At 33.1% G+C, this 13,509-nt stretch overlaps 1 protein-coding gene and 1 pseudogene across 1 annotated transcript; one reads left to right on the top strand and one right to left on the bottom strand.

The window, feature by feature from the left end:
- Positions 1-862: 862 nt before the first annotated feature.
- On the top strand, positions 863-5,347 carry LOC133314106 (aspartate--tRNA ligase 2, cytoplasmic-like; annotated as a pseudogene).
- A 1,397-nt stretch (positions 5,348-6,744) lies between these two features.
- On the bottom strand, positions 6,745-10,966 carry LOC133314104 (aldehyde oxidase GLOX1-like). The gene is made up of 4 exons (XM_061515544.1): positions 10,511-10,966; positions 9,785-9,957; positions 8,156-8,900; positions 6,745-7,200 (listed from the first exon to the last, which is right to left on the bottom strand). The coding sequence occupies exons 1-4, from the start codon at positions 10,964-10,966 to the stop codon at positions 6,745-6,747; spliced, it is 1,830 nt and encodes a 609-aa protein (XP_061371528.1).
- Positions 10,967-13,509: the final 2,543 nt, after the last annotated feature.

Genomic DNA, 13,509 nt, shown 5'->3' on the forward strand with positions numbered 1-13,509 from the left:
GAAATCTTGGGCGATTCATCATGAAGTGTTTCAGACCCCATACTGCTGACATGAAATGTAGAGAGCCAAACGACCAATGGAGATGACCCGGACTCATGGTATGCAGTTGAGACTTGAGACCCCACTCAACAAATACATGGTATATCCCAATTATCTCAATCTTTCCATTGCTTTAAAATAATGTAAAAGCTTAAAGAAAATCCTTCCATTTTGTTTTGGAATAATGTAAGGGTTTTATTAATCTCCTTTTAGATAAAATAGGTATTTTATGTTGTAGAGAGAAACTAGGTGGGTCCCACCATTACAAGAAAAAAAAAAGAAAAAAAAAAGTGAAGTGCGAAAATCGAAGTGAGAGAAAATGAGATAAGTTACCTCGTGTAAAAGAAGACTAATATTTCCCATAATGTAAAAGCTTAACAAAATATGGGCAAACGTCACAAGAAATTAAAAACATGTATATAAAGAATACTATACTAATAATTCATGGAACGCTTTCTAATATTAAAAAAGAAGGGAAAAAAGAAGAAAACCTTGAGAGATACAAATGATCAACCATCGAAAAGTTCAAAAGCAAGCAGTAACTAAGGATAGAAATGAAGCCATCCAGCTCAGTGGTGGCGCTTAACAAGTATAGCGACCACAATCGCAACCGAGCTAAGTAAAAAAAAAGTATCCATCTCAGTTCCGTCGCCACTGTCGGTGCCCTACTTTCATTCTCACTGTACTGACCGCTGGTTTCTGACCGAGTTTTCCTATCCTGACTGTCACGCGTGGTTTCCTGAAGAACCTTCGCTGACTTGTCTGAGTGGGAATCAGGAACCTGATTTGTCTATGCTGATTCGCCATGATGCGATGGTGTACGATGGTGGCGGGACTGAGGAGGGCACCGGCAGTGGCTGCGGGAAAACTCCTCCGTCCCGCCGCCAATGCCGGTGCCCTCCTCAGTCCCGCCACCATCGTACACCATCGTATCATGGCGAATCAGCATAGACAAATCAGGTTCCTGATTCCCACTCAAACAAGTCAGCGAAGGTTCTTCGAAAAACCACGCATGACAGACCGGACAGGAAAACTCGGTCAATACAATGAGAATGAAAGTAGGACACCGGCGGGACTGAGGAGGGCGCCGGCAGTGGCGGCGGAACTGAGGAGGGCACCGATAGTAGTGGCAGGACTGAAATAGGTATTTTTTTTACTTGACTTGGTTGCGGTGGTGGTCGCTATGCTTGTTAAGCGCCACCACTGAGCTGGATGGCTTCATTTCTATCCTTAGTTACTGCTTGCTTTTGAACTTTTTTATTTTGAACAACACATGATTTCTTTGCGGTAGTCGCACCCATTCTTCTTAAGCGACACCGAGCTGGCCGCATGGGAGCATTTTTTACAATGTGAGTGTTGAGGGAGGTGTGGGTGGGTTGGTGATTTATAGGAGAAAATTTGCGGTGGTGGCCGCATGCTCTTTTTTTTTTTTTGTCTCTTCTGAGCAGTATAAAATTCACTTCACTGTTTGAATATTCATTTTGGAGTTAAGCCAATACATCCCCTAAATATAGAAATTTGACCTGAAAGGACATAATAAGATAAGAATAAAATTCCATTTCTAAAATATCAAAGTTATCAGAGATAAGAAAGTCACAACCTGTAGAGAAGAAATAGAAAGCTAAGTGTGAATAAAATTAGAACAAAAAATTGCAAAGAAAAATGTTAATAGGAAATGAGTTATTAATGTTAATAACCGTATGCATAACAGAATAATTTTAAGAACATATATTCATTAATAGAAATAAGGAACACATGTATTAGGAACATATAATTTTAAGAACATGTATTAGGAACACATGCTTCTTCTTTTTTTGTCTCTTTAATCATACTTTTTAATTCATTTTGGAGTTACTGTTCATTATAATAGGTATAAGTACAATCAATATTTAAGTATTTTAATAAAGTTAACTATTTGAATAAGGTATAATATTATTATTCATTCACACTTATCATGATTTGTAAACAATTACAATTTATATTTAAATTAATTTAACATTTAAAACGTAAGAATTGTTAATATATTATTCGCAAAACATCACTTTATCCACGTGACCCAACAACCCACTTTAATATAAAGGATAACGAGCAGTGTTCGGTTAACGTTCAGGCGCCGCCTGATGAGGTGAGCCCTGTCTCACTCAGCCGCAAGTCCAACGTCAACGTCGAAGAAGGCATCGTTTCGATGCTGCAAGCACCAGCTGATCAAGGAATTTTCCAAATTCAGTCTCATGTTGAATATGTAAAGCATACCATACCATCTATGAGTGTTATTGTGAAGAGTTATTTATTCAATTATTTTCTATTTGAATGATAGTTGTCATCGGTCATGGTTGCTTCAAGTTTGATGCAATGCTGGATGATCTGATTAATTCATAATTGCATTGTTGGGCAGGTATTCAGAAATTTTTTATTGTCTAAAGACTTTATTGGAATCCACACTCCAAAGTTGAATGCTGGATCTAGTGAGTTTGGAGATGCTGATTTTAGATTGAATGCTAAATAACCTGACATACTGATGATTTGAGTTTTTGGGCAGGTCATGGATATAGTTGATAGACTATTTGTTGAAATGCTTGACAGTTTGAACCAGAATTGTAAGAAGGAACTGGAAGCTGTGGGGTGTCAGTACCCATTTAAACCTTTAAAGGTGTGTATTTTGTATCACCTTAATTATCGTATGTAGTGAATTTGTTATGCTATCAGTTGCATAGTGTTTGGTTGATCTCTTATGTAGTGCATATATGATTCTTTTATTGTGTAATGCATTTGTTAAATGTTATTCTTGTTTCTGATCTGACAATAGTAATGTGAATTTGCAGTATCTGCCGCGGCTTACATATGAAGAAGGGGTTCAGATGCTCAAGGTAAGCTTAAAAGCTTTTAAACTAACTTGCAAGTGGTAGATAAAAAAATGTGATAGGATGATGATGATGATGCCTGAACCTTACATCTTTTATCCAATTGTCTATTTCCATTTGAGAGCGGGGGAGAAATTAAAGCACTAGTGAAATATATTAGCATACAAAATATAAACTCTCAACAATCACGTGAGTCAATAGTATGAAAATGAAAACGAAAGGTTACTAATATATGATAGAAATTGATGAAAATAAAATGAGATAGATAGGATATTAAAACTAATTAAGGAGAGGAGGTTTCATAAAAAATTGGGAGGTCAACTATCATGCGAAGTAAATGATTTATTACAACTTAAGAAGTAATATGTAAGATACTGGTCAAGAATATCAAGAAAAGATAGGGAAAGAGTGATCTTTATTGATTAATCCCTTCGGGATAGCAAGAAGAGATTGGCTTACATAAGATAGAAAAGTTACACTGGATATCTCTAAAGAAAATCCAGAGGAAAATAACCTCCCTCCTGCCCTCTCCTATCACTCAACTACTGGCTAACAACAACCAAAACCACTCTCCCAATAACCATCACTTCTTTATAGGTTTCTCCTCTCCTATCATTAACTGCATCAGTTACAACTTACAAGTCTCCTATCATTAACTGCACTATCCACATACTCATTCAGTTACAAGTCGGTAACTATTACCCCGATCATTAACTGCACCATACACATAAAAGAAATTGAAAAGTCAAATAAGGCTAAATTTTAAGTGAAAAAGAACTAAAGGTGTGCCACTGATTACACCCTATTTGATTATTCCATTTTCTGTTTTCGTTTTTTTTGAAATAAGATATTCATATAGTCACTTCCTCATTCTATGCAGTTTATTTAATTATTGTATTGGTCTTTTTCATTCTTTTAAAAAAGAGGCTTCACACATTCACTTGCTCACTCTAATGTACATCTTATTTGGTTATATCATTGCTCTATTTTTGTTCTTTTGAAATATATGCTTCAAGTAGTCATTTCATCTGACTTAGTTTTCGCTAATGACCAATAATTTTTTTTTCTTGCAGAGAGTTATGGTTAAGTTATTTTGTCAATTCCTAGTTTAAAATTATTACATTGAGTATTGTACATCGTTTATATGTTATTTCAAGATATTTTTGATTGTGCCTTTGAATCTTACAATTCGGCACAATTCATGATTTACGATTCAAAAATTAACTTAGCAATTCATGATATGAATTGCAATTTGATCTTGCTTTCTAAGTGATAACACCCATAAGAAAAATTTTAGTTATTGGGTGGTGGAAGAAGTAAGCTTAACAAAAAAATGGAGAAGTGATAATATAATACGAAAAAAAAAAAAAAAAAACTTGTCATTATAGGTTCCAATTGTTCTGTTCTGAGGGATGTAGGAGCTGATGCTCTGAGGTCTTCCTGGCTATTTTTCCGCTTATAGATGGTTCTGGGAGATTCTTACCCTATTGAATCATTGACCTCAAGACTCAAAAGAATATAAACCTACTATATCTAAAGGAATAGTAGGAATTTACTTGTCTTATGGCTACTAATGTTTTCGCTTTGCAGGATGCTGGATTAGAAATTCAACCTTTTGGTGACTTGAATTGTGAAGCAAAAAGGAAACTAGGCCAGCCAGTTTTAGAAAAGTAATTCTTTTTCTCAACTTCTTACCACTAAATATTTTGCCTTTGTTGTTATGAGCTATTATTAAAATAAAGAATTGGGCTGTAATTCTAATTATAGGTACGACACTGACTTCTATATCCTTCATCGGTACCCTTTGGCTGTAAAGGCCATTTTATACAATGCCTTGCCATGACAATCCAGCCTACAGTAAATCTTTTGATGTCTTTATTCGAGGTAAGCAATAAATTGATTTATCATACAATTCTTTGGTGTTACAACCTACACTTATCTCATTTTGTCTGGTTCAACTAAAAATCTTCTTTGAGAACATGTATTTATATTTTCATAGAAGCTTGTGTCTGTTATTTGATTTGAACCTCTCTGTATTTCTTGTGCCTTAGGTGAGGAGATAATTTCAGGAGGTCAGCATATCCATAACCCAGATCTTTTGGAACAACGTGCAAAGGATTGCGGCATTGATGTCAAGACAATATCTATGTCTACTTACATTGATTCTTTTAGGTATAATTTATCACCTCTTCCTCTTCTTGTGCTCAATGTTTCATGCTTAGTGCTTGGCCTCCTCCTCCTACTTAGCTCTGGCAATTAAATTATCGTGGGGTAAACAATTTGTTTATCAAATACTAATGACTTGATTGATCATTTCCAGATATGGTGCTCCCCCACATGGTGGCTTTGGAGCAGAATTGGAGCGTATAGTAATGCTCTTCTGTGGCTTGGATAACATTCACAAAGCATCACTTTATCCCCATGATCCAACCCACTTTACTGATTAGAGGATTATAATATTTTATCCAAACAGTAGCTCATATATTGAGTTTTTTTTTTTTTTTTTTTGCCCTTTTTATATGGCATTGTATAGCTACCCTTGGCTATTGCTACCCTTGGCTAGCCCTTCAAATTATTTTTTATGCTTTTTGGTCAGAGTGCACAGACTATAGTCATTGCCTTTTGCTGGGAGACCTTGACCAATGAAATGTCATTTTCATTTTTGAATTTTGTCTTTTCTTGTGTTTATCATTTATTTTTTGAAAAAAATGGTGTTACACAAAAGTGAACTTAATTATAAAAAATGGTTAAAATAAATATAATTCGATAGATTATTTATTAACTTTATTAGGTGGTAGGTACACTCGGTCTTCATCATTTCAGAAGTACTGGAGAAATTTTTGGTGAGGAGACCATTTTGTTGATAGAAAAGAAAATACAAGATTTACTATTAAGTTAATAAATAATTATTGGGAATTACATTTTTATGTTAGATAAGTGAAATATTATCTCTTACATTCATATTTTTTAAATGGATCTTATAAGAATTTTTTTCTTTCACCTCCAATTTTTTTTTTCTCTCCTATTTATTGTTTGAGTAGGAGATAAAACTTCTCTTATGCAACATAAGAAAAATATTACCCATAAAATTATCTCATATGATATGAGAAACACTAATTCTAAGTTAATGACCTATATATTCTGAAGTAAATGTGTAATGCAGAATTTAATTCCTTAAAAGTGAGATTTAAAGGCGAAGTAAACTATTTTGTTGTTCATTTGCTTCTATTTGATAAATACTTCAACCTTTGATTTTCTATTAATTTACTTTATCATATGAATCTCTTATTTAGAGCAGCTAAATAAGTGAAACATAATTCTTTCTAAATTTTTTTTAATTTATTTATTATTAACTAGTTGCAAATATATGAACCATTATTACTAGGACACTCAATGAGGCAAACTTAAAATTGTATTGTCTTTTGCAATCACTTGAAATTTGAAAAACTAATGGATTCTTATATATTAGTTTTTAAGACAAAGTTCGTAGAAAAGAAATTAAATACTAAATTGATTCTAAACTAACAAGTTTATGTTCAAAAAGTTGAAAGATGAGATGATCATTTCTCACTCTACTTTCTTACAATAACTTTTTACAACATTTATATTGCACAATAATGAATTAGTTCTTCCTACATGATAATTCTCATGTAGAACAATTCTTGTGCTGGAACTAAAAACAACTTAACTTTTACATGACTAAAAATAGTGTGATAACAACAACATCACTATTTTCCTCCAATTTTTGGTACATAAAAAATAAAGAACTTCAAGATATTTAAGTAAAAAAAAAAAATGCTACATAAAACTAGCCAAAAACACTCATATGTAAAGCTAGCTATCCCTACTGAATGTGGACCCACATTCCCTTGCTAGGCACCCCACGGTGGACAACAAAGAGAAGGTAGTAGCCCGGAGGAGCAACCTTACCCGACGGCGGCGCCTCCGGTTTAACCTTGTAACTCCCGTTGGGCTCTTCAGCAATGCTCTTAATCTTGAGGACCAAAAGCCTTTGATTCATGTTGACCCCATGTGTGGTGAAGGGTGGAAAATACATAGTGACCTTAATGTCATTCTTGGTCAACATATTACCTCCATCAATGTCGTTCACCGAGAAATGCGTCTGAAAGTTGTGACCATACCTTAACTTCTTCGAAGATAAGTCCACAACGATTTGAGGCCGGAACTTGTCCAGATTCTGATCTAGATAAGGAGGAGAGAATGCCTCAACCCTTGTCTCAGTTGGGAATTTATCCTTGTCCTTGTAGGTATCATGTGTGTTGCTCCCAGCAACCCAAATCTGTTGAAATTAATATAATCGATTTAATAAGGAGATTATTATGCAATTCTCAAAAAATTAACATACCATATTATTAGAAATGAATATCCTGCTTTTTTTTTTTTCTTCTTCTTGGCAAATAGATATTTCATTTTAGGGAAAAGTGTCTATCATTTTCAAGGATGTAAAGTTGTGTCATTTTAAGTGAGAGAAAGAGATAAATAAAGGAGGAGAAAGAGTGGACAAAAAAATATACAGATGTGGGTCCCACCTATTTGTGAGAGTGAAATGATATAAGTTGTGTCATTTAAAAGGACAAACACTTTTCCCTTCATTTTAACATGATAGTTAATAGTTAAATGACACAACTTATATCCTTTCATTCTTACGAAGAGGTGATACCGACACCTTTATTTTTTTGTCAACTCTCTCTTCTTCTTTATCTATCTCTTTTTCTCTCTTAAAATGACACAACTTTATATCCTTTAAAATGACACATATTTTTTCTTAAAATAAAATATGAGAATAATATAAACACATATATATATAGAGAGATAATCTTTTGACTCAGGTGTAAGAATAAGATCTTATTCCTAATCTTAATTGTTGATTTTAAACCTCTCACAGTTGTAATTTATTAAATTATATTTATTAATTAATTATAAATATCTAATAAATTACCGTTAGATGTATGAAAATCAATGGGTAAGAATGAGAGTAAAACTAGATTACCAAAAAAAAAGAATGAGAGTAAAACTTCTTATTCTTATACCGGAGTTAAAAAATCTCTTCCCCCCTCTCTCTCTCTCTCTCTCTCGCTAAGTATGAACGGTCATACATTCTTGATTAGTGTACGACCGGTCAGACATAGTATAGTTTGTAAGAATTTGTAAATATAACCAACCTATATATATATATATATATATCTAAACCAAATTAATATTAATGAAGATACACAAGAAAATTTTGAACAAACCTTGCCGTTGGGAAGCACTGCTGCGGTTGAGTGGTACATTCTACTTATCTGGGTAGGCTTCAACACCTTGAATCTCTGACCCTTAGGCTTCTCTGGGCTATACAGCTCTGGCGTGAAGTTAGGTTGATCTGCATCCCACCATCCAGCTGTGCCCTTTTGTGCACCATTGATGAACAATAGTTGTCCATTAGGGAGGACCATAGCATCACCCATAGTTCTCCCCGAAGGCATCTCTTCTGATTCCCACTTAGGCTTAGGATCTGTGATTATCATCCTGTTGCAATCTTTAAGAGCTGGGAGGAACAATTTTTGTGTCTCGGCTAAATAGAAACTGTCATGAGTGTTGCCTCCGCAGACAATGACCTCCGCCTTGATGACGCCGCCACCGTTGTTGACGTTGGTGGCATCATCAAGCTTTATAGGGAGGAGAGCGGACATACCGGAAGCCGGGTAGTTCCGGGAGCCGCCGGGGAGGACGGGGAAAGTGCGGACCACTTTGTTGCTAGTAGGGTTGAGGAGGAGGGAGCGGTTGTTGGAGAAGATAAAGAGGTTACCATCGGTGGAGAGGTGGGCAAAAGGGTAGAGATTGTTTTCATCAATGTCTGAGGTTTCATAGAGGAATGGGAAGAAGTAGGGTTTGTCGGGGGCTTGACCTTCCTTTGTTGGGATGAATTCATAGCTAAAGGATCTTCGGCCTCCTATCACAATGTAGTCTCCTGTGGCAAGGATTGCTTGACTTCCATACCTACAAATAACAAGAGTGGAACAATCAATCAACATATATATACGGGTTTTATAAGAGTTATGTTGTAGGAAAAGTGATTGTGTAATGTTATAGAGATTCGTTTTGCGTGCCGTAATTTTTTTTTCTTTTTTCTTCAAAAAGTGTGGGGTCCACAAAATATTGTGTGGGTAAAAAAGTTTGTTGTGTCATATTAAATGACAAATGCAAACCCCTATATATATATATAATATGATGTGTTATTTACAAACTTTTTGTTTACAAACTCTTACAAATTACATTATATATTCAACCAAGTTTATTCCCGGGAGTACACTAAATATAACCTTATGTAAAAAATTTGTATATTAAATATGGGAAATGTACTTCTCCTTTTAAAAGGAGAAGAAATTTTTTGCAGCAACCAAAAATAACTATGTCGTATCTGTAAGGCATAATTATAATTTTAAAAGTTATTTTTTATTTCTTTTTATAAGGTCGATGGCTGATGCGGCAGAAATAAAAAAAACTTTAATATTACAACTATATCTTACCGGTAAGATATAATTATTTTTGATTGCCGCAAAATATCTCTTCTCCTTTGAAAGGAGAAGTTGGGGACCATTAAATATAGATGTAAAAATAACATTCGTTTTGAACGAAATAAATTTATGATGACTGTAACGATTTATAGAATATTCTATCTTGATGATAAAGAGTTTGAAAAAAAAAAAAAATTACATATGATCGAGGACCTATAAAAACTTGTCGTATGTTTATGATTGGTATGTATATTAAATTAAGTAAAAATTGTCGGTTTAAATAAAAATTCTTAATTTTGATTTTAAAAAAAAAAATTGGGAACATGAATTATATATAGTGGATAAATTAATACCGTAAGTACGTACCATCTTTCCTCTTTCAATTTATTGTTATATTCCCTCCAATCACAGTTCTTATCTTTGCAATTACCACCACCAACGTATCTGATTGTTTTTCCTCCATCTGCGAAACCACCAGCACTCACGAGTGTACCATCAGGTGTAAGCCCTCCACATGAGCACCATGGATCTGCTGTTACCTGAACCAAAGGTTAAATGCCATGCATTGAATCAATTCATCACATTCTTGTAACCTTTTGAATTAGTGTCATAAGAATAATAAAGATATCAACATTAATCACGGTAAGAACTTGTTCCCGTTAACACAAGTTTCAAGTTCCAGTCATGGGAATCGAAAAAATATTGCTAGAAGAGTTGCCCTTTATATGGGTCCGATAGCATCGAATTAGTTAAGTTTCGATGAATTAGTTTAGGATACGGGGTGTAAACGGATTTTTTAAAAAATTTGACCGTATTCTAATTTATTGAATAGAGTAACTAAGTTTGACATTATGTAAGTCGAGTTGTACGCTCCTGATAAGTCATCTGACCTATTTACATTAATATTAGGAGAAAGATCCGTTTACAAACTTTTTTTATAAATTACACTAAGTATGACCGATCATACATACTCTTGATTGAAATATAACCGGTCATATTTAGTGTAGTTTGTAAACAAAAACTTCGTAAATATAACCTTATCTTAAATCTTAATATAGATCAAAGAGAGAGAGAAAGAAAGATGACACCAACCTTGAGTGGCCTAACTTGATTTGTCTCAATATCGTATTCCATTGAATGAGCAAAACAATCAAGTAATTGTTGTTTAGTATTCTCATTTTTGAATGGAACACATGGTACCCCTTTTGGATATTTGAGTCTAGAGACACGGTAAACGGTGGCATCATACACAACGATCTTGTTTGTGGGCATCAAATTGATCTGCATGGCGGATACACCCGACTCCTGAGAAATCACCTCCCAACGCCCAATGGATTGTGTTTCGAAATCAGGCTTGTTCACTCCCTGAGAAATCTTTTGATCATTGTAATTATTGCCAGTGTCATCATCTGATCCGAAGATAGGGAAGGGTATTGGAAATTTTGGTTTTCCGGTAAACATACGAAACTCCTGAGATTTGAGTCTGGCATCGACGAAGGCAAGGAACAAGAAAGTGAAAATCATAAGAACCTTGTTGAAAGGTGCCATTGTTTGTTTGACAAAGGTGTTTGATGAGGAACCTCAAAGAAGGATAGATCATAGTACTAAAGACACACACTAATTATTTCCACACGGCTCGTTAAAGCCTTAGGATATAGCCGTTGGTTTGGTTAAGGCATTTGCCAAATTTAACAAATGGATTTTAGCCGTGTGTTTAGAGGAGACCCCAATAGAAATAATAGCATTTTTTTTTTCTGTTTAGGGAATAACACTACACAAGGTAAAAGACATTCCTTTCTAACAAAAATACTCGCCTTCCGATATATGTGGTAAATGGATAACCAAATACATTGACCAGCTTTTACTTCAGCTGTGGACATGTAATTGTTAAAGCCACAAAAAAAATAGTAAGACGAGTTTGACTTTTTTTTATTTTATATATATATCATTTGAGTTGAATTGAGATTAATACTATACCTTGAAGTAAATTTAAAAAATAAAATAAAATAATGGGTAGTAATGACAAATAATGAATATTTACAAATGAAAGACATAATTTTTTTTGGGTAAAGGATTTCTCCAGTCACCGGAGATAAAGTTATCACCAGTGAACTTAAAACGACGTTGTTTTGGGAAGAAAATCAAAGTGTTTTTGTAATTATAATATATTAAAGGATTATATTAGTCTTTATCATTATGATTTTTTAATCTTATAACTTCAAAACGACGTCATTTTGAGTTCACTGGAGATAACTTTATCTCTGGTGACTGGAGAAATACTTTTCCCATTTTTTTATTACATAATGAAAGACATAATTTATGTTATTGCAAATTGATAAGATTCGACGACCCCGTTGAGCTATTTATTTTAAATGGCTTTAGACAGACTTATATAGCTTCTAGTTATTATATCATCACTTTTCTCTCTTTGACCTTTCTTTACATTTCTCTCCTTTATAATAGAGAAGTTAAAAAAATGTAACTCTTATGCAAATAATTAAAATTATCGTATGTGATTAGACAAAAAAAAAATGATAATATAACCCTATACAAGCTTTTAAATTTTTTTGGTAATATATAAGAATTGTGTGGTCTTTTCTAGATGTTAATATTTTAGTTATTTTTTATACCTATTTTTTATAAGGGGTGGTTATACTCATTACTGAAAAATTTTACAACTCTTACTACTAAATTAATTATCGTTGATTTCCGTCAATCTAACAGTTATAATTTATTGTGAATTAATAATTAATTAATAACTATACCCAATAAATTATAACCGTTAGATTGACGGAAATCAATGGTGATTAGTTTAGTAATAAGAGTTGTAAAACTTTTTAGCAGTAAGTATAACTTCTTCCTTTTTTATATAATATGAATTTAACAAAAAATTAAGAATCTAGAACAACAAATTAAACTATTTCTTTTGTTTTCTTAATGTATCCTTTTTTGAAGGAGATATTTCAATCGATTCATCTCTTCACGATTAGTTTGATTTGGGACGGGTCTTGGGGTTAAGACTTTAATTCCTTCACAAAGATGATGATCGAACACATGCTCTTACATCTACCTATTTAATTTTTTGACGCCAACTGAATGGTATCTTGTACAACACGTGAGAAGGAGAGGAAATATGTTAGGTTAAATTACACTTTAGCTAAATAACGCTTAATTTATTATGTTAAAACGTTGGTTGACCTTACCTGTTAATTATCATAAGTTTTTTTTTTTTTTTGGTAAATAATTATCATAAGCTTTAATTTATTAAGGATAATGTCCAAAAAAAAATAAAAATTATTAAGGATAATTTGGTCGAGTAATTTTTTTTTAAAATATAAAAAACTTAATATGTTTGAAAACTTATTTCGAGAACTACATTATATGAAATCCTTTATATATAAAATACTTAAAATTTTTAGTTTTAGAATTGGTATACATATATTATATATTAAGACTAAAGTAGAGTAGATTTAGGCTTATAAAAAAGTTTTTTTAACAAATAGATCATAGGCCAATTTTGTCAAGCCCGGTCTACAGCCTTGTAGGCTGGCCTATTTAATTTATTAAAATAAAATAATAAAATAATATTTATTTTATGTGACAAAGACGCAAAGTACCAAATACCAATATCTCTTACTTTTTGTGCTATTTTATTTTATGAAAGGAAAACTTGTCTAATGTCTCCAAATTTTACATGCTGTTGCAGCTTAATACCATGGAGCAATGGGTACCTTGCTGGATTATGATGTTACTGATGAAGATCTTTCAATAATACTCTTTTTTTCCTTGTCTTGATGGTGGTTTAAAGAATTTTAGATGAATGATATTCTCTTGTGACTTTCTTTCAGCATCCAGTAATTGTATTTTTCTTATTTTTCCCATTTCTTTGATTCTATTCATCTATGATATACATTCTAGAGATGAGGTATTATGTTGACTCTTTCTTGTTTGTCATTTTTTTCTTATGAGAAGTACTAGTGCATGCATGAATGGAACTTTCTTTGCTCTATACAATTATTTTTTTCGCTTAGTATCTACAGTGGGAGGCCAACAAGGCATATAGGCTATGTCAGGCTTTCTTATTTTTAAAA

This window comes from Gastrolobium bilobum, unplaced genomic scaffold (assembly GCF_033153095.1).
Source record: "Gastrolobium bilobum isolate Gb01-03AN ecotype WA unplaced genomic scaffold, APGP_CSIRO_Gbil_v1 utg27800, whole genome shotgun sequence".
In the NCBI taxonomy this organism is placed as follows: domain Eukaryota; kingdom Viridiplantae; phylum Streptophyta; class Magnoliopsida; order Fabales; family Fabaceae; genus Gastrolobium; species Gastrolobium bilobum.

What these genes read in the sequence shown, in the direction of transcription:
- LOC133314104 (XM_061515544.1), bottom strand. Translation starts at nt 10,966, where the DNA reads ATGGCACCTTTCAACAAGGTTCTTATGATTTTCACTTTCTTGTTCCTT. An exon ending in ATCAAGTTAGGCCACTCAAG is followed by an intron (nt 9,958 to 10,510) that starts GTTGGTGTCATC and finishes CCTTTGGTTCAG; the next exon opens with GTAACAGCAGATCCATGGTG. An exon ending in CAGTGCTTCCCAACGGCAAG is followed by an intron (nt 7,201 to 8,155) that starts GTTTGTTCAAAA and finishes TAATTTCAACAG; the next exon opens with ATTTGGGTTGCTGGGAGCAA.